Source organism: Arvicanthis niloticus, chromosome 6, assembly GCF_011762505.2.
Source record: "Arvicanthis niloticus isolate mArvNil1 chromosome 6, mArvNil1.pat.X, whole genome shotgun sequence".
NCBI classification, from domain to species: domain Eukaryota; kingdom Metazoa; phylum Chordata; class Mammalia; order Rodentia; family Muridae; genus Arvicanthis; species Arvicanthis niloticus.
In genome coordinates, this window is record NC_047663.1 from 107,553,944 (window position 1) to 107,573,305 (window position 19,362).

The window sequence follows — 19,362 nt, forward strand, 5'->3', positions numbered from 1 at the left end:
GAGATTCTGCCTACCCTCTCAACCCCCTCCCACACCTCCTATAGTTGCATGTAATTCTGCCACAGGAGCAGGTGGCATTTGCTGTTTGGCCGTCTACTTTGAATTGAACGGTTCCCTCTGGGAGGTCTTAATAAGCTCAGGAGATAAACAGGGTCACATGTCTGGGAAATAGAAACTTGGAAGATTCTGAAAAGCTCCTCCCTAGCTTCATAAAAGGAATAAGCAGGTGTTGTAGGAGGCTAACTGACCAGCCAGTCCACAGAGAGGACAAGCTGTGCAGAAAGTATCAACACTGCAGCTTTCTTGAATTGTCACCCATGTTGGCGTGAGATTTTGGTAGTGTGGCTCCTTTTAACTTTCCCCTGTTCAGATATGTAACCCTTTATCTCCACTCCTCTTAGTAATCCTAATAAAAAAATGCTTGCTTGCCATGGCTACCTCAGCTTGCTTTCTTACACAACACAGGACCACACACCTAGGGATGGCACTGCCAAGAGTTAGCGGAGACCTCCAACATCTATCTTTGATGGAGGATATTTCCAAAGACTTACCTATAGGCAATATGATGGAGGGATCATCTCAATTGAAGTTTCCTCTTCCCAGATGACTCCAGATTGTGTGAAAATTTCCAAAACTAGCAAACCCACTCACCAAAAGAAAAGAGCTCTCTTCTACAACAGTTTCCCTCACATTAAAAATTTTTCTCCAGGATGAAGGATGAGATGAATCCTCCAGTGATTTTAAAAACAGAAAATAGCAGTGGAGGGTGGGCACTCTGAGCCCCGAGCTTCAATGAGGACATTCTCGAACCTGTCAGCTGCCTTCAGTCTACGCAGCCAGCTCCAGAGTCACAGTCTTTGCCTGTGTTGGGGAGACTTTACCATAATACACCTGCTTTGGAGTCTTTCCTGCTTTTTGTGTAACCCCTCACCTACTCTCCTGTTGGGAACCCCAATAAAATCTCATTGGTTCATGAAGAGGGTCTTGGTTGCAATTGTTAATTTGGTCTGACAGCTCCCTGTTTATGGTGAATTGAATAATTTATTGCTTTACAGATTTTATTATATAAAAAGGGAAAATAGGAACTCCAGATAAGAGTCGAAGGCATGTCCATAGAGGAATGCTGCTAATAAGCTTGTTTTTTTCTGGCTTGAACAACCATTCTTATGTGGCCCAGGCCTACTTTCTTAAAAATGAAACTATCTCCAGTAGGTTGGGTCCTCGCACGTTAGTCAGCCATTTAGAACTTTACCTCAGATGTGCCCACAGGTTAATCCTTGGAGCAGCTTCTTCAGTTGAGGTTCCCTGTACTAAGGAATGTCTAAAGTTTGTATGAAGTTGATAAAACTTACTACAAGATGCCTCCAAAACTAACAGATAATTTGTTTTAAGGAACAGCTGTGCTCTGCTGAGTTTGGGTTTTAAAGTTGGTCTCAGTGCTAGAGACTGTCTCAGCAGTTAAGACTACTTGTTCCTGCAAAAGATCCAGTGTTTAGGTCCTAGCAACTACATAGTGGCTTACAGCCATCTGAAACTCTGGTTATAGGCTGAATGCCCTCTTATGTTCCTTTGGACATCATGCATATGTATAGTTCACAGACATACATGTAAATAAAACACCCATTCTATAAAATGAATACAAAATTTTAAAACTACTTATAAAAAAACTGAACTCATAGCCGAGCAATTTTTTATTGGATATTTTATTTACATTTCAGATGCCATCCCCTTTCCCCTTTTCCCCTCCCTAGAAAACACCTATCCCATACCCCCTTCTCCTTTTTGCTTTTATACAATTTTTTAAATGTTAACCATAAATTTGGTAATGCTCAATATCAATCAGAAGTATAACCTAATACCCAATCTAGATATATCAACTATCTTTGACTGGTGGAGACATGTGAATATCTGCCTCCATGTCTGCCTCTCTCTTTCTCTCTCATCACCTGGCTCCTCCTCTCCTTCTCCTCCTCCTCTCCTTACTCCTCCCACCTTAGCTCCTCCTACATATCACCCTTCCTGTTAAAATAAAACTTTTCTCTCAAAATACAGTTAGATCATAACTATACTAATTTATGTCAGTTAGGTGCAAGATAGACCTAATACCCAGTCCATCATTTTGTTAACTAAGCAGAACCTCTGTCATCTCTCCTAAATAAAAGACTTAGTTCTGAACCTGGCTTTTCCCCCCCCCTTGGCTTTAGAATGAATGTCAGCTGAAAACCATCCTCTCAAATCTTTTCTCTGAAAGTAAATAGCAAGGATTGGCTATCAGATTATAAGTTTTCATCCCCATCAGAAATCCAGAATGACTGAGTTAACTGAAATTATGGGAAGCACAAAGCATAATAGCTGAGCAATTTTATGAGGCCACACCCTCCCGTGATCTCCTCACTTAATGTACCCCTCCATCAATCTCCTTTTCTCATTCATATACCTGTGTTCTCCTATCCACCCTGATATGATCTCTTGATAGTTTATTTCCATGTGTCTGTCTCCTTGGTTATCCTTCAAATCCTAAGAATGAGCAAAAGTGAAGACCCTCGATCCTCCCAAGGCTGTTTTTTGAATCATCCCTGCTCCTAGAAGTCGCTGAGCCCTCGTGCCTGCTGTGGTTAGTAATCCCAATGAGACCTCATTAGTTGGGCTTTGCTCCAATCATGACATCATTCTTAATCACTATGTGTTCCCTTTTGGGGGTGAAAGACACAAATGTTGCATCATTTTACAAAAAAGCCACTCTTACACATCATGTGACTTTCTTCCTTAAACTCTTTAGGGCCTTCACAGATAGTCACAGAGGGGAAGAACTGGGGCTAGAGACAAGGCTCAGTGATTCTCAGTGATTAAGGAACACTTAGTGTCTATTTTCTATTTTCATTTTTTATTTATTCACTTTACTTCCCTATTTCTGTCCTCCCTCTGGTCCTCCATGTTCCATAGTTCCTCCCTCTCCACTTCCCCTTCTCTACTGAGAGAGTGGAGGTAACCTCTGGGTTTTCCCTGGCTGTGGCACATCATATCTCTGCAGGGTTGGACACTTCTTTTCACGCTGAGGCCAGAAAATAGGTGAGTTAAGGCAATGGATTCCATGGACAGGCATTAGGGATAGCCCCTACTCTAGTTGTTCACACCCACATGAAGATGCAGCAGCACATCTACTACATGTGTGTGGGGCCTAGGTCCATCTCATGTATGCTCTGTGGTTGGTAGTTCAGTTTCTGAGAGCCCCAATGGTCTAGATTAGTTGACCCTGTTCCCATCCCCTTTCAGAGTCCTCAATCTATCCCCTAGCTCTTTGATAAGAGTTACCAAGCTCCACCCAGTGTTTTGCTGTGGATCTCTGTATTTTGCTGAGTCAGTTTCTGGCTGGAGTCTTTCAGAAGACAGCCATGCCAGGCTCCTGTCTGCAAGCATAGCAGATTGTCATTAATAGTGCCAGGGATTGCTGCATGCCCAAGGGATGGGTCTCTAGTTGAGCTGGTTATTACTTGGCCATTCCCTCAGTCTCTGTTCCATCTGCATTTTTTTTGTAAGAAGGATAAATTTTGATTTGAAAGTTTTCTGGGTGGGTTGATGTCCCTATGGATACAGTGTGGTTCCTGCCTGGCTACAGGAGTTGGCCACTTCAGGACTGAAATGAGTCTCAGCTAAGGTCACCACTGTTGAGTCAGGGGAGCCTCCTCTAACCCAGGTCTCTGGCATGTCCTTGGAATGCAGACCCTACCCCTAGTTGCAGATTTCCATTCAATTTTGTGGGCACCTGCCATCTCCCCTGTCTCTGCCCATAACCAATCCTAGAAGCCCTCATTCCCCTCCCTGTCCCCTCCCCACCCAGTTACCTCCCTCCTTCTGTTTCCTATAAGCATTTTATTTTCCTTTCTAAGTGAGAATCAAGTATCCTCGATTGGGCCTTCCATCTTGTTTACAATTTTGGGCTTGTGGAATGTGGCTTGGATATCCTATATTTTATGGATAATGTTCATTTATAAGTAAGCACATACCACCCATGTCCTTTTGGGTCTGGGTTACCTCTCTCAGGATGATATTTCCAAATTTCATCCATTATGTCTTTGTTTTTAATGGCTTAATATTCTGTTGTATAGATGTGCCACATTTCTTTATCCATTCTTCAGTTGAGGGATGTCCAGGCTGTTTCCAGTTTCTGGCTATTATGAATAAAGCTGCTATGAACATAGTTGATCAATCTTCCTGTGGTATAATGGGGCATCTTTGGGTATATGCCCAGGCGTGTTATACTTGGGTCCTGAGGTAGAACTATTCCCACTTTTCAGAGAAACCCCTAAATTGTTTTCTGTTGGGCTGTCCTTTTATGGTCCTACAGTTTTCCAAAGTGGTTGTACATGTTTGCACTTCCACCAGCAGTGAAAGAGTGTTTGCCTTGCTCCACATCCTCACCAGCGTGTGCTATCACTTGAATTTTTGATATTAGTCATTATGAAGGGTTAAGATGGAATCTCAGTGTTGGCCTGATTTGAATTTCCCTGATGACTAAGGACTTTAAACATTTTAAACTGTTTCTTGGCCATTCAAAATTTCTTGGTTAAGAATTCTCCATTTAGCTCTGTGCCCCATTTTTAAATTGGGTTATTTGGGTTTGTTGGTGTCTAAACTCTTGAGTTCTTTATAAATTTTGTAGTATTAGTCCTTTGTCAGATGTGTTTGGTGAAGATCCTTTTCCAATCTGTGGCCTCCTAATTACAGTGTCCTACACCTTAAAGAAAAAGCTTTTCAGTTTCATGAGGTCCTATTTATCAAGTGTTGATTTTAGAGCCTGATCCATTAGTTTCTGTTCTGGAAGTTGTCTCTTGTACCAGTGAGTTGATGGCTATTCCCCTTGTCCTGTTCTATTAGAATTAGTGTTTCCAGTTTTAGGTTGAAGTTTTTGATCAACTTGGAATTGAGTTTTGTGCAGAATGACAAATATAGGCCTATTTTCATTCTTCTACATGCAAACATCCAGTAAGACTACCAACATTTGTGAAGAGCTTGGTTTTTTCTTTTTTTTTTTCACTGCATGGTTTTGGCTTCTTAGACAAAAATCAAGGATGTGGGTTTATTTCTGAGTCTTTGATTCAATTCCATTGATCAATCCTAAACCAATACCATGCAGTTTTTAATTACTCTGTAGTACTGCATTTGGTCAAGAGTGGTAAGACCTCAAGAACTTTTTTTATTGTTCAGAACTGTTTTAGCTATCGTGTTTGTTGTTGTTGTTTTTCCATATGAAGTTGAGAATTGCTCTGTGAATTTCTGTTAAAATTGTATTGGATTTTGGTAGTAATTTCACTCAATTTGTAAATTGCTTTTGGTAAGATGACAATTTTCACTGTTAATCCTAGTGGTCCATGAACACAGAAGGTCTTTCCATCTTCAGATATATTCCTCAAATTCTTTCTTTAAGGATTTGAAATTTTTTTCATTTTGGTCTTTCACTTGTTTGGTTAGGGTTACACCAAGATATTTTATATCATATGTATCTATTGTAATGGTGTTGTTTCCCTAATTTCTATCTAGGCCCCATTATCATTTGTATAAAGGAGGGCTTCTGATATTTTTTAGTTAATTTCATATCCAGCTATTTTGCTGAAGGTGTTTGTTAGCTGTAAAAGTTCTTTGGTAGATATTTTTGGGGTCACATATGTATAATATCAAGTCATTCAAAAGTATTGATATTTGACTTCTTCCTCTCCAAGTTGTATCCCCTTGATCTCCTTTCATTGTATTATTTCTCTAACTAGAACTTCAAGTCCTATATTGACTACATAGGGAGAGAGTGGACATCCCGTCTTGTCTCTGACTTCAATGGAATTGCTCTAAGTTTTTCTCCATCTAATTTGATGTTGGTGTACTTGCTGCTTTTTTCCCTAGAACTTTCAGGTGTAATTTTATATTCTGGTAAAAGAACTTTCTAATTTCTTCATGGAGGCACTTAGTGCTACAAACATTCCTCCTAGTACTGCTTTCATTGTCTCCCATAAGTTTTGGCATGTTGTGCCTTTATTTTCATTGAATTATAGAAACCCTTATTTCTTTCTTTGTTTCTTCCCTGATCCAGAGATCATTTAGTACAGAGTTGTTCATTTTTTATGAGTTCGTAGGCTTCCTGATGTTCCTGTTGTTCATGAAGTCCAGCTTTAATCCATGGTGGTCTGATAAGATTCAGGTGTTATTTCAATATTCTTGTATCTCTTGAGGCTTGCATTGAGATTGACTATATGGTTAATTTTGAGGAAGAATCCATGAAGTGCTGAGAAGAAGATATGTTCTTTTGTGTTTGGGTGAAATAGTCTGTAGATGGTAGCTATGTCATCTTGATTCATAATGTTGGTAGCTTTCATTATGTCCTTGTACATTTTTTGTCTGGGTGATGTGTCAATTTGTGTTGAATTCTTCCACTGTTAATATGTGGGCATCGATGTGTGATTTCAGCTTTTGCAATGTTTGGTTTGTTTGTTTGTTTGTTTTTAAATGTGGATCCCCTTGTGTTTAGGGCATAGATGTTCAGAATTGAAATATCATCTTGGTATATGTTTTCTTTGAAGAGTACAAAGTGACTTTTCCTGTCTCTTGATTAATTTTGGTTGAAAGTCTACTTTTTTAGATATTAGAATTGTTACTCCATTTGATCCTTGGGTCTGTTTGCTTGGCAAGCTTTTTCCAGCCCTGTACTCAGATGTAATGTCTATCATTTTTGCTGAGGTGTGTTTCTTGTACGTAGCATAATTTTTGGTCCAGTTTTACATCTATTATGTTAGCCTGTGTCTTTTTATTGGGGAATTGAGATCATTGATGTTGAGAGATATCAATGGCTAGTGATTGTTAATTTCTGCTATTTTTGATGTGAGTTGTCTTTGTGTGTGTGTGTGTGTGTGTGTGCGCACGCTCATGCTTGCTTCCCTTCTTTTTGCTGGTATGGAATTACTTGCTTATTGTGTTTGCTTGAATCTAGTCATCCTTGTGTTAGATATTTCCTTTTAGTATTTTCTGTAGGTCTGGAATTGTTTATAGAGATTGCTTAAATTTAAATTTATCTTGAGGTCTCTAATTTTCTCCATCTATGCTAATTGAGATTTTTTGTGTGTATGTAGTAGCATAGGTTTTCATCTGTGTGTGTGTGTGTTTTTAAAAAAGAGGTTGCATGATATCTATATGTCCAGGCCCTTCTAGCTTTTAGAGTCTCTGTGGAGATGATGGGTATAATTCTGATAGGTCTACTTTTGTATGTTACATGGCCGTTTTCAATTGTTACTTTTGGTATTCTTTCTTCATTTTGTAGATTTTGTGTTTTGTTTATTATGTGGTCCAGTCTAATTGGTGTTCAACAAGTTTCTTGTATGTTTATTGGCATCATTCTTTAGGTTGGGGTGTTTTCTTCTAGCTGGATATTTTATAATAAACTTGGTAATGTGGGAGGAGTCAGGGGAGGAGAGGAAGAGGAGAAGGAAGAGGAGCAGCTGGAGGAGGAGAGGCAGGATATAGGAGCCATGGAGAAATACAAACGTATCCAGGACAGTCCTGGGTAATGATTTATATCAAGGTTTTTATAAGGTTAGATATTGGGAAAAACTCTAATTGTGTGGGCAAATTGTTAATTGATCATTTCTAAATATATAGAGCCTTGGGTTAATAATTAAGCTTAGAGTCTCATTTCTACAGGGTACTGCATGGATGGCAGGATGGTCTGGGCTCAGCCCAGCCTTGTGGAGAGAGCATGGTAGATTGGCAGGGTCATCTCCCATGCTGGCATCTCGTGGGTGGAAGGGCCCGTGCTTCTGGCTGCATGAGCCGGTGGCCTGAGCCGAGCAGCCACTTGTGGCCTCAGGCCTTTTCTAGTCAGAAACATGGCAGTCTCATAAAAATAAGCCAGATCGCTTCACACCATTTTAAAATATTACCCATAATATTTTCTTGTATGATTTTGTTGAAAATATTTACTGGTACTTGGGGCAGGGACGTCTCATATTCTTCCATTCCTATTATGTTCTTAGGTTAGTTCTTTTCATGGTATTTCAGATTTCCTGGATATTTTGTGACAGGAATTTTTAGATTTAACATTTTCTTCGACTGATGTATCAACTTTTTCTAGTGTATCATTAGTAGATGCCCACTATGTAATCTCAGGGCCTTGATAATGTTGCTGTTATCCAGATGAGTTAACACATAAAGCAGAATAGCAGTCATCACAATAAGGAGAAATGTTTAGGTTAAAGGTTTTGAATATTAGACAAGTTTAGCCCCATATAAGCCCTTTTATTTTAATTCAGGCTGCCCCCAGAAACAATGTGTCTTGTCAGTTAGTGAACTGTCTGTCTTGTGAGTTCTTGTCCGATGCAACATCAGGCTGTGTGTCTAAGCATAACCAGCAATCCCCTGGACAATTTCTGACTCACAATAACTAACTCTATCCCCAGGGTTCTTTCCTATGGCACTGGGACTGATTTCCAGGTTCTCCCAGTTTTCCAAAGGCCATAACATTTTTCAAGAAGTTACAATATTTTTAGTTTTGTGGCTGTTAGATTACATTTTTACTTGTGCATTTCTTGGGAGGGATTTTATTTTCTTATATTCATCTGTGTTTTTATGTGAAGCCTTTGTTTTATGATTCATTTTCTTTTATGGGATGTAAACTCTCTTGTTCCTGTCAACAATGGGGCCCAAATGCATGGCATGTACAGAATTGTATGCATTCTGCATTACTATCTCAAAAAACAAATTACCACATCTTTCCTTTTCTTCACACAACCAGACACTCAAACCAGTGAGGAAAGGTCAAGATGGAATATGGGTTGCTGCTTGTCTGTAGCCATATTACCTATCTCCTCCCCTATATCTGTCTTCCTTAGTTGCCAGGTAGAAGCTTGAGTGTGGTAGAGGCTGGACCATAACCCTGTTTTTATATCAAGTAAAAGTGACAAGAGAAGGCAGTGAGGCAGGAAATAGAAGGGCCCTGAATATCCATTAATCTTTCATTTTAATGGGTCCATAGACTAGAGACAGTCTATGTGGCACCATCCATGGCTTCCTGTGTCTTGACCTGTGTGTGGTGGATGCATAGTATAATGACAGCTACTTTCACAGCCACAGAGATGGAGAGAATTGTCATGTAAGTTCTTTCTAAGTTGGTTCTAGCTAGTGTCCCTTTGGCTACCTGCTTGGTTGGTTTTCCAAAAATAATCTCAGAGTGGGTAAATCTTATCCTAGAAGGAGTGCAGTGAGCACAAAACTAGACTCCAATGAAAGTTTTCTTAGAGTTTCTTTTGGTTATCTATATTTCAAGTTATTATTACTAGCAGCATTAATACCTGTCTAGAACTCTGATATCTATATGCACAATGAAGGTTTTACTCTATGTGTAAAGCTTTAACACATTTTTGGCTGTGAAAGCCATTGTTAGACTCATTGCTAAGGAGATGCCAAATTGGAGAACCAATTTCTGTAGGAGCTTTTTTAGCTACTATTTGAGCAGTTTAGGTTCAGGTGGGAAATGCTTTCAGTCACATAAACATGGTATCAATATAACTTGCATTCTCCACTGGCAGGGCAGATCCCGCGATGAAGTTACTTTTTCCAGAGACTACCAGGATGTTTGTCTCTTATTTGTACCTCATCCTGGGTAACGGTCCTTTGTTTTGGACTCACTTGAGCACAAACCCAGCATCTGGTTGAGACATCCTGCACTATTCTGTCCAGTCTAGGTCTGAAGAAGTCAGAATGTTTTGTGGACCCCAGATGAGTAGCTTTGTGAATGTCAGTTACCAAAGTCCTCCTAGTGGTTTTTGGGAGAAAAAAAAACCTTTCTTTCTGGTGTCTTCCATCAACCACTGGGTACCTTCTTTACCATAGTCTCAGTGAGAAGTGGGTCAATGAATGTCCTGAGAATATTGATTGACCCCACTGGTCTTAGGAACATTTTTTATTTGTCAGGCAGCCATGTCATCATTTTAGTAGTGGAGGACAACAATTTGTAAGCGAATCCAGTAGTAAAATCATAACATCTGTCCATGTATATGGTGGTAGACTTTACTTTTCCTTACTTTAAAGTGTGGGTTAGATCAATTATTTCTTCTCTCCAGGCTGAGGTATCTGGCCTAGGCCCGAATGATTTCAGTTCAAGTACCTACTGCAACTGCCACATACCTGGTTCCATCCTTGCCTGTTGTATCCTTCTTCTGGGTCTGTCCATTCAAAAGCAAAGATGGGTTGGCTTACCTCTGCCAATGTGAGGCTGGGGAATGCATTTTTCCATTCCAAGCAGTGTATACCTGTTTCTCTGGAAGAAACAGGCTTATGAAAATCAGAGGTGCTAGTTTTCTTCATAAGCAGGATAGGTGTATTCCCAGGTGCCTGGCAGGGCATCAGGATGCCTGTGTTTTCAAGTTATGCACTGTGGTCTGAAGTTTCCCCATTGGTTTCCAGGGTCATTGGGCATTGTTTAAACTAAATGGAGGAAGCTGAACTGATTAGTTGAACAATTATAGATGCTTGGTGTTAGGCTAGGCTAGGTTAGGGGGTTGGTTTCTGTCCATATCACTGGAACTTTTATTGCAAGTCTGGGAGATAGACTGTGTATTTTGATTAAAGGCAGAACATTCAGCAGAAGATTGTCTTTTGCCAGAGGGTAAAACACCAAACTTTTTTTTTGGTGTCTGTAAATTTAACTGAGTCTCATTATCAAAAATGGTGACATTAATTTTCAAAAGTTCTAGTCCCAACCAGTTCTCTCTTATTAAACACATTTTGAGCTACCTCCAGCAACTGGAATCTATTTAAACTTCTAAAACATTCTAACTTTTATAAATTATTTCTAATGTCTGGGGCTGACTGGATGGCAAAGGACATCTTTTTAGCAGATGTTTCTAAACATTCTTTAAGGGACCTAATGCACCCTTGGTCAATATTAGACAGAATGGGACCCTGTTATTTAAAAGATTTATTTATTTATGTATTTTATGTATGTGAGCACACTGTCACTGTCTTTTTATTTTAAGAATTATTTATTTTCTTTATGTATGTGAGCACACTGTTGCTGTCTTCAGACACACCAGAAGAGAGCATTAGATCCCATTACAGATGGTTGTGAGTCTCCATGTGGTTGGGAGGAAGGAATTGAACCTATGACCTTTGGAAGAACACTCAGTGCTCTTAACCACTAAGCCATCTCTCTAGCACCCTGGAAACCTGTTATTTAGGCTGCACTGTCTGACAGTGATTCCTCTCTCCCAGCCCAGGAGTGAGTTTTTCTACTTTTTTCAGAGAATGGCAAGTTTAGAGTTATATGAAAATATAATCATCGGATAAAAAAAATTGACATAAATCTTGAAAAGAAAGAGGTGGAAATTCCTGTTTTCCTACTGGCTTAGCTAAGGAGGACTTTTCTCTTTCTCTGGGGATTCATAGAACAGGGAAAGGACAGAGGGATTGAGAGTCTTGGGGAACTATTTTCCTCTCCTTGTGTGCATTCTGCTTAGATGGCAGGGAGCACTGGAGGAGAATCCCAGCCCCTTCCCAACTTCACACAGGGACCAACTCTGACCAAGAGCAGGAGTCAAGCAAAAAAGACCCCCCCCACCCCCGCTTTCAGAGTGGAACAGGTTGATGTTTGTTTTTTTTGTGATAGGAGGTTTCTCTGAGCAACCTGGGAGAGATAAAATTATTTGGGTCACCAACAGGAGAAGTCACAGGTTTTAAGCTGGAAGGATCTCACACTAGAGAAAGTCACTATTCAGTACAGAGTAACAGAAAGACACATAAACAGACATACACAGAGACATATATTAATGAGAACCAGTAGTGGCCATCACATGTCCATCTACTGGAACAGACAGGGAACAGACACTGGATCAGTGTTGGTAGGTGACCTCTCCTATGATTCCAAATAAAAGACACCTTAAACAGACTTACCTCCAGAGGTGACAGATCAGGTGACTTCCTAAGCTGCCCACGCCTAGAAGTCCCCTGACAAACATACTTGTCCTTGCTCCAAGAGGCTCTGACACCCCAGGTGTCTTGAGGTCTAGTCTCTGAGATCATGGTGACACTCTCAGAGATGTTGTGTGCTCACTAGAGAAGAGTGTTCAAACATGGGTTTAGGCCAATAAAAAGTCTTAGCTGGCAGATGATGACACTGGCTGTTCAGGATCCTTGTGCAACACTGAGTTTTTCTTGGGGTCAGCTTTTTAAGCACAAAAGCTGTGTTCTGGGTTGATATACATCAGTTAAAAAGAGTAGTTAGCCAGAGGCAGAACTATGGAATCCAAAAAGGCAAGACTTTTGCAGAACTATGAACTTTGATGAATTAGGTCTTTGTTTTCTTTTTGGCAGGTAGTGCTGTCTGTATGCTGAGTTTTATGGCCTGAATGCTACTATCAACATAGAGTCAGTTGTGCTAAGGTCTGGGGCCCTACTGTGATCTGGGGCCCTAATAACATACATACAGACAAAAGAGTTATACACATAAAACTATAATATAAATCTAAGTAAAAATGGCCAGGCATAGTGGTATATGTCTTTAATTTCAGCACTCTGGAGGCTGAAGAAGGTGGATTTCTGTAAACTTGAGAAAGGTTTCAGACATGAAGATGACTTTGGGCTAGAACAGGGAAGTAGGCTCAGATATTTTGGTCATCCTGATAAGCCCGTAAAATCAGTGATCACGGGAGTGTTCATGGAACTTTGTTTATTGACTTGCTTGTTCCTTGACTATTTGCATCTATTGTGTGGCTAGTTCCTCAACCTAGATCTGACCTTAATACTTGCATGTAATTAAAATGGTATAAAAGCAAAAAGGAAGAGGGGAATGAGATAGGGAGTTTCTAGAAAGGGGAAAGAGGGAAAGGGGGTGACATCTGAAATGTAAATAAATAAAACATTCAGTAAAACAACAACAACAACAACAACAAAAAACAAAAATAAACAACAAACCCAAAATAATCTAAAAGTTTTTTAGCAAGGGAGAGGGAATGGAAAAGAAGAGAAAGCCCTGCCCAAGCAATAATCACGTGAAGTAATGTTCCTTCAGTGCAGAAGTGAGCACAATTCAGTTGAAGCAGTATTGAATTGGACACAGTACTGAGTGAATAAAGTACAGATGTGGACATAATACTGAGTAGACAAATTACTGCATAGGTACAGTACTGAAGTGGACACAGCATCGAGAAGATACAGGACTGAGTAGGTACAATACTGAAGTGGATACAATACTGAGAAGATATAGTACTGAGTAATAGAGTACTGAAGTGGACACAGTGCTGAGTGGATAAAATGCATAGTAGATACAGTACAGAGATGGACAAAGGCAGAGGACTGGACTCTACCCTTTTAAACCACACCAAGCTTTAACCCTTTTCTGCTGGGTGATGCAGCTATTGGCATCATGCACACCTCTAAAACTTTACAGTTCCTGGGCTCTACAATGTCAAATAGATAGTTTTATAATTGATCCCTGTGCTGACCTTGAGCTCAGAGATATGTCTAGGTTTGTTCTCAGGTGATGAGATCTATCTATGGTCATTCTGTGGGATAATCTCTGCCTTGCACTTCCCAGTTTAAGTCTAGGTTTTTTTTTTCTGCACAGAACAGGTGGCTGGTCACTGTCTGGCTTTCCTGGTTTCCATAACTGAGGCTCCATTCTTCTCCATACCTGGGGTAGTTCACTTTTTAACAAGACTCTTTGATCAAAATGGCAACTAGACATGGCCTTCTAGTCAGAGTGGTAATGTGGGGCTTCCCTCCCCCCCACATTGACCTGAAAACTGGAGGAATAACTAGCTGTCTTACCAAAACCCCAAACTGGATTTGAGGCTTGTGAGGGCTGAGACCTCTCCTGAGGGCAGGGCTCCTGACCCTCATCTGGCTTGCCTTCTGGAAGTGGTGTTTGTTTCTTCTCCCCCTGCAGGTGAGCTGCACTGCATTGCTGAAGCTGCTCAGCTTGCTTTTCCTGTAGTACACCTTCCCCCAACCCCCACTCCAGTCTTTTGGCTTCTTCCTGTACAATTTTATGAGTTTCTACAACCTTCTCTCTGTGTTTCTTGCTATTTTCTTTTAAAATTTGTACTCTCTTATTTACTGATTCACAGAGGAAATCTGCAATCTGCCATCTCAATGGACATCACATCAACTATGTTTTAAAGCTGATTGCAACACAGTGGCCTCCAGGCTTGTCTTGGTCCTCTGAAACCTCCTAAGCTGGGCCTCCACTGGCCACATTTCTTTCTGAATTCTTGATTTTCCAAACTTTAACAAAAATGACCCATCAAATTCTGGCCAGCATTCTAGGGATTCTATGGTTCACATCTCCACTGTTTTCTACTTTTCTCACTCAACTTATTTCCAAAGACCTTAAAATCCCATGGTCACATTGACCATAAGCATTTATCATATTTTCTTTGAGTTCTTGCCAGATGGAGAGATACAGTGAACACCCAGTGGCTTGCCTTGGGCTTGCTGCACAAACTCCTTGCAAGAGCCAAGTGAGGAACAAAGCCAGAAAACCACATTTGATTAACCTGTCAGGCAATGACTTCCTGGAAACTGTGACTAGCCTTTTATAACAACCTTCTCCACTCTCAGTCCTAAGAACTCTAGAGTCTAAAAAGAAACCCAACCAGACCAGAAAGAACATCACAGTTTATTTCCCATGTTCAGGTCACTGATTTTTCTGACTTAGGTTTTAGGTGTGCTGACAGCATGTGTGACACAGAGGATTCTTCATCTGGCTTCTGCTGTTGTATATGGCTAGAGGCCTCTGAGCATTATCTCTGTTCTGTGGATTTCACATTATGCCTCAGACAGAGGCTGCAGACATGAGTGGATGCATCTACTTATAAAAGAGCCCACAGATCAACAGTAGTCTTCCATTTACTGGGCTGGGTAGATTGAGACTGGAGACTAGAGAGAAGACAGTGCCTTGTTGTGTAGTCTGGATAAAGGGGCCATAGGGCAGGGCTTCCGACTCCTTCTTCCCTGGCCTGTATTTCTTGTGCTGTCAGGGATAAGCCTGCACTGGAAGTATATATTGTGGGCCAGTGAGAGGCAGCTTCACTCTGAGATGCACAGTGCCCTATTCTGGTTGAGGAACAAAGCTGGAAGTGCTTGTACCAGCTAAGGTCAGAAGTCATGCTCATGAAGACCTGGGTCACAGCAGCCTGTTTTTATGCCTCTCTTTTCCAACTCTTTCAAAAGCCCAGTATGTCAGAAGTGTCTATGACCAGGAGTTTTCCGTCTATTGTGAATTGCACAGTGTGGAAAATGTCACTGTCCAGTGAGTTATAAGGCAGATGTGCATTCAAGGTGCTCAGTGAGGGGAAATTATGCAGTGTTGGAGTCAGGAGAAGGAGGGCTTGGAACATGGGGTGCCACCTCCAGTGCTAGATAAACTTGGGTAGTCCTGCATGCCTGAGATCACAGCATTTGGGAAGTGGAAGGAGATGTGGGTCAACACTGTCCTAGAGAGTATGTTCAGGCCAGCATGGAAAAATGACACTTTGCAGAGAGAGTATGCGCTGAAGAGATGGGGTGAGATTGAAGAGAGAAGGGATCAAGGCGAGAGGAGGAAGAGGAAAAAGAAGAGAGGTAGGAGAGATGAGAGAAATACAGGAGAGCAAAGAGAAGGAAGGGAAAAACAGAGAGACAGAGGGATGAGAAAAGAGGGAGTGATAGGAGAAAGATGAGAGAGAATGCCCTAAGAAATCTCAACAACAACAACAACAACAACAACAACAACAACAACAACAACAACAACAAAAACAGGTGACAAGAGCTTGTGGGAGGGTTGCTACCTAGGAAGAAACCTAAGTGAAGAAGGCAGTGGGGACAGATTTGGGGAGCACAGAAATGTCCAGCTAGAGCATGATAGCACAGCAAGGTACCCACAATTCACTGGATGTGAGGTGTGGTAAGATACTGCCTGTCCTTGGGGGATTCCTGTCTGAGGACACCTGGTTCCTACAGATATAACTGGGCAAACCGGATGTCTGCCAGAATTCTTCCCAGTGCTCATGATGTTCGAGACTGGGTGTTGTCTCTCCTGATGGTGAGTCCTGCTGTGTGCTGTGTTCTGTGCTGTGTCTATAGAACTGCTACACAGAAAGGCAACCATCCTGGGCCTTGTCACGAACCTCAGAGGTGAGCTGGGTGGTGAGCAGGGGCCTGGCTGTAGGTAGCCCCATTGATTCCTCACCATCTGGTTGAGGCTTTACTGCTCCTGGGGCCAGAGGCTCAGGGGCAGCAGGGCCAGGTTAGCTGGGTCCTGAATCCCTAGGGTTACTGGATCTGTGTGTTTCTGCATGTGTACTGGTGAAGGGTGGGTAAGTTGGACAATGTTTAGGGATAGAGTGGTAAGTCCTCATTTCAGCGAAGCTGAAATGGAAGGACACTGAATGCAAATAACCTTTCTATCTCTTTATTGGGCCTCTCTTTTCTACTGGCCTTGGCATCCCAGGACACAAGTAGTCATGGACCTGGACTTTCAGGAGGTCACAGGAGTCCAGACCACTTGTGCAGAAAAGTGGAGGAAGGAAGCCAGGGGGAGGAATCTCCAGGTGGCTGAGTAACCAGTAATCCTCCAGGGCTGGAGAGGCGGGGTAATAGAAGGGAGGATGAGGCTGGACCAACAGCTCTCAGCTGCTCAAACCAGGCTCATTTTTGTTAGAAAACATAGTCTTGAATATTTTTCCAGAAGTGTTTGCTAACTATGAGCAAGCACATGAGAATACAAAGTCCATTTAGTTTTTATTCTGGCTCAAGTGACTGTCTCACCTTGCTTGTGGGCCTGGACCTTACAATCTGATGCCAGTATCGAATCAGAACAAAGGGTAAGGGTGTGTTAGAAGCCATAGGCATGTACACCAGAGTTATAAAATATTTTAACCATTTTTCTTTTCTCCAAAACAAAGGAAATAGATTTTCTTATTTATTTCTATGTGTGATATGTACACATGGGTATGTGTGAGGGGTGCAGAGGGTAACTCTGTGAAGGTGTTTCTCTCCTAATGTGTGACTTCTGGAGCTCTGACTCAGGTTGGCAAGCATGTGCAGCAAGGGTGTTCCTACTGAGCTATCTTACTGGCTAATCTTAGCAATTTTTAGAGAAAAGCTCAGTGTCTTTAAACACAGTCACACAAAGTGGGACCTCGCCATAGTTTATTTGGCAAGCTCAATTTAGGGTGGGGAGGATGCTCAGTGCTTCCACACCAGGGATGGTCAATGAGACCGGACAAGCATCCTGCTCCATGCGGGTGCCAAATAACCTAGGCTCTGTCTACATTAGAAAAAAAATCTATTGCCAAACTAGAACAGGTAGCTTCCTTAGCTGAGGTGGATTTACAACTCCGGAGTGTGCTGGACCTGCACTAAGAACCATAAGGAAGTTACTTTATGTTTTTAGGGGAAAGGTGTTTCTATGTAAACATTATGTAAATCATTATTTATAACTTGGCTGTGCTCTGGAACAAAACCCTCCCATTCAGAAAGAAAAGAGGCCCTATAGGGAAAACCAAAAAGTTCCTGTTCTCATTCTCAGACACAGCCCGGAAATTAACTCTGCTGTCAGACATTTAGGGCCACTTCCTTTGTGCCTGGTAATTGGATCTTGCACCATCAATGCTTTAACTACATTTATAAAATCCCTCTGAGGTGCTATTACCCTGGTGGTCATTAGGTTACAATTTGATCAGGTGCCCTGCACAGAGTCAAGAATTAGACACAGGGCACAACACAAGGACGGAATGTGGTGGCTAGTGTTATGTTCAAAAGTTTAAAATTTCTGTGCACAAGAGATCTTTAAAAAAATGGATCCCAAATGTTATGAGGTGTTGAGGGTTGAGTCTTAAAATTGCTTAGTTTTGTACAATTTTTAAAAACTCTTGGTTATGCAGGGTAATATATTTTAAAGTCAACCTCTGTTTCTTTTCCTGTAATCAAAAGCTTGTTTTGCAGGACATGACCTTCTGCTTGCATAAGAACAGAATGTAACTGTTGTGTTCTTTATGTTTATAAACACCATACATAGAAGACTGTGGGCAACATCCAAGAACTGAGAGTCCTATATGTAGAGCTGGCAGGAGTATATGAACAAAAGCTTTTCCTTTGATAAAGTTAATTAACGATCAGATAGGTGAATGTGTGAATGACCCTGGACCATAGCAGTAGGATTGGGAGCTGTCCATCTGATGAAGTGCTGTTCAACCTTGGTAAATATCTGACCTTTTAATACAGTGCCTCATTTTGTGGTGCCCCCAAAACATAAAGTTATTTTGTTGCTAAATTACCACTGTAACTTGCTACTGATATGAATTACAGTGTAAATATTTTTGGGGAAGGGTTTGTTAAAGGGATCTCAACAAACAGGTTAAAAACCACTGATGAGTGGATTACAATGTGTGGAAAGTATCACTTACCTGTGGGTTGTAGAGAGGATGTGCATTCAGGTTCTTAGTGTGGGGAAACGATGCCATGTTGGAGTCAGGAGAAGGAGGGCTGGGGACATGGGTTCCGTCTCCAGTGCTGGATCTACTTGGGGTGGTGCTGCCTGCCTGAGAGCACAGCATTTGTGAAGTGGAAGCAGACAAGGGTCAAGACTCTTCTAGAGAGTGTGTTCATGCCAGCCTGGGAAACATGACATCATGAAGAAATGATAGATGAAGAAATGGGATGAGAGAGAATGGATAGAGACGAGAGTGAGTGGAAGGAGTGATGGGAGAGAGGAGGGAGAGGGAAGAGAGAAGAGAGGTGGAAGGGAGAAAGACTAGGGACGAGGGAGAGAGAAAGGAGAAAGATGAGAGAGAGAATCGCTAACACAGAACAGTCAGGTGAGGAGAGCTTCCGGGGGGGTTACTAGCATAGGAAGGAAGCTAAGCTGCAACAAACATTAAAGACGGATTTGGGGACCACAGTCAGGACAGGTAGAGCATGACAGCAGAGGGGAGGCACACACAGTCCCTGTGATATGAGGTGTGGTGAGATACTGCCTGTGTCCTTGGGGATACCTTCTAAGGATACCTGGTTCCTGTACACATGCTTAAGCAAATCAGAAATCTGCCAGAGTTCTTCCCCGCCCACAGGTGTTCAGAGCTGGGTATTGTCTCTCCTGCGGGTGAGTCCTGTTGTGTGCCTGAGGTCTGGCCTGTGCCTAACAACTTGCTGCGCAGAAACTGAACCATCTTGAGTCCTGACATGAACCTCAGAGGTGAGCTGAGGGGTGAGAAGGGGGCTGGCTGTGGGTACCCTTCATAGATTGCTTACCATCTGGTTCTGGGTTCCTTGTTTCTGGGACGGGCCAGTGGTTCAGAGTCTCCAGGACGTGGTCAGCTGAGCCGGCAGGAACCCTGAAGGTCCCTGGAT

The 19,362-nt window shown here is 41.7% G+C and overlaps 1 protein-coding gene across 2 annotated transcripts in view; it reads left to right on the forward strand.

Moving 5' to 3' along the window:
* Positions 1 to 19,109: 19,109 nt before the first annotated feature.
* The window catches only part of LOC117711165 (histo-blood group ABO system transferase 1-like), a 68,263-nt gene continuing 68,010 nt past the window's right edge, over positions 19,110 to 19,362 (forward strand). For both annotated transcript variants that reach the window (XM_076937667.1, XM_076937668.1), the window contains exon 1: positions 19,110 to 19,207. In XM_076937667.1, the coding sequence (XP_076793782.1) occupies positions 19,195 to 19,207 (13 nt within the window). In that variant the 5' untranslated portion in view covers positions 19,110 to 19,194. The remainder of the gene's footprint in view (positions 19,208 to 19,362) is intronic.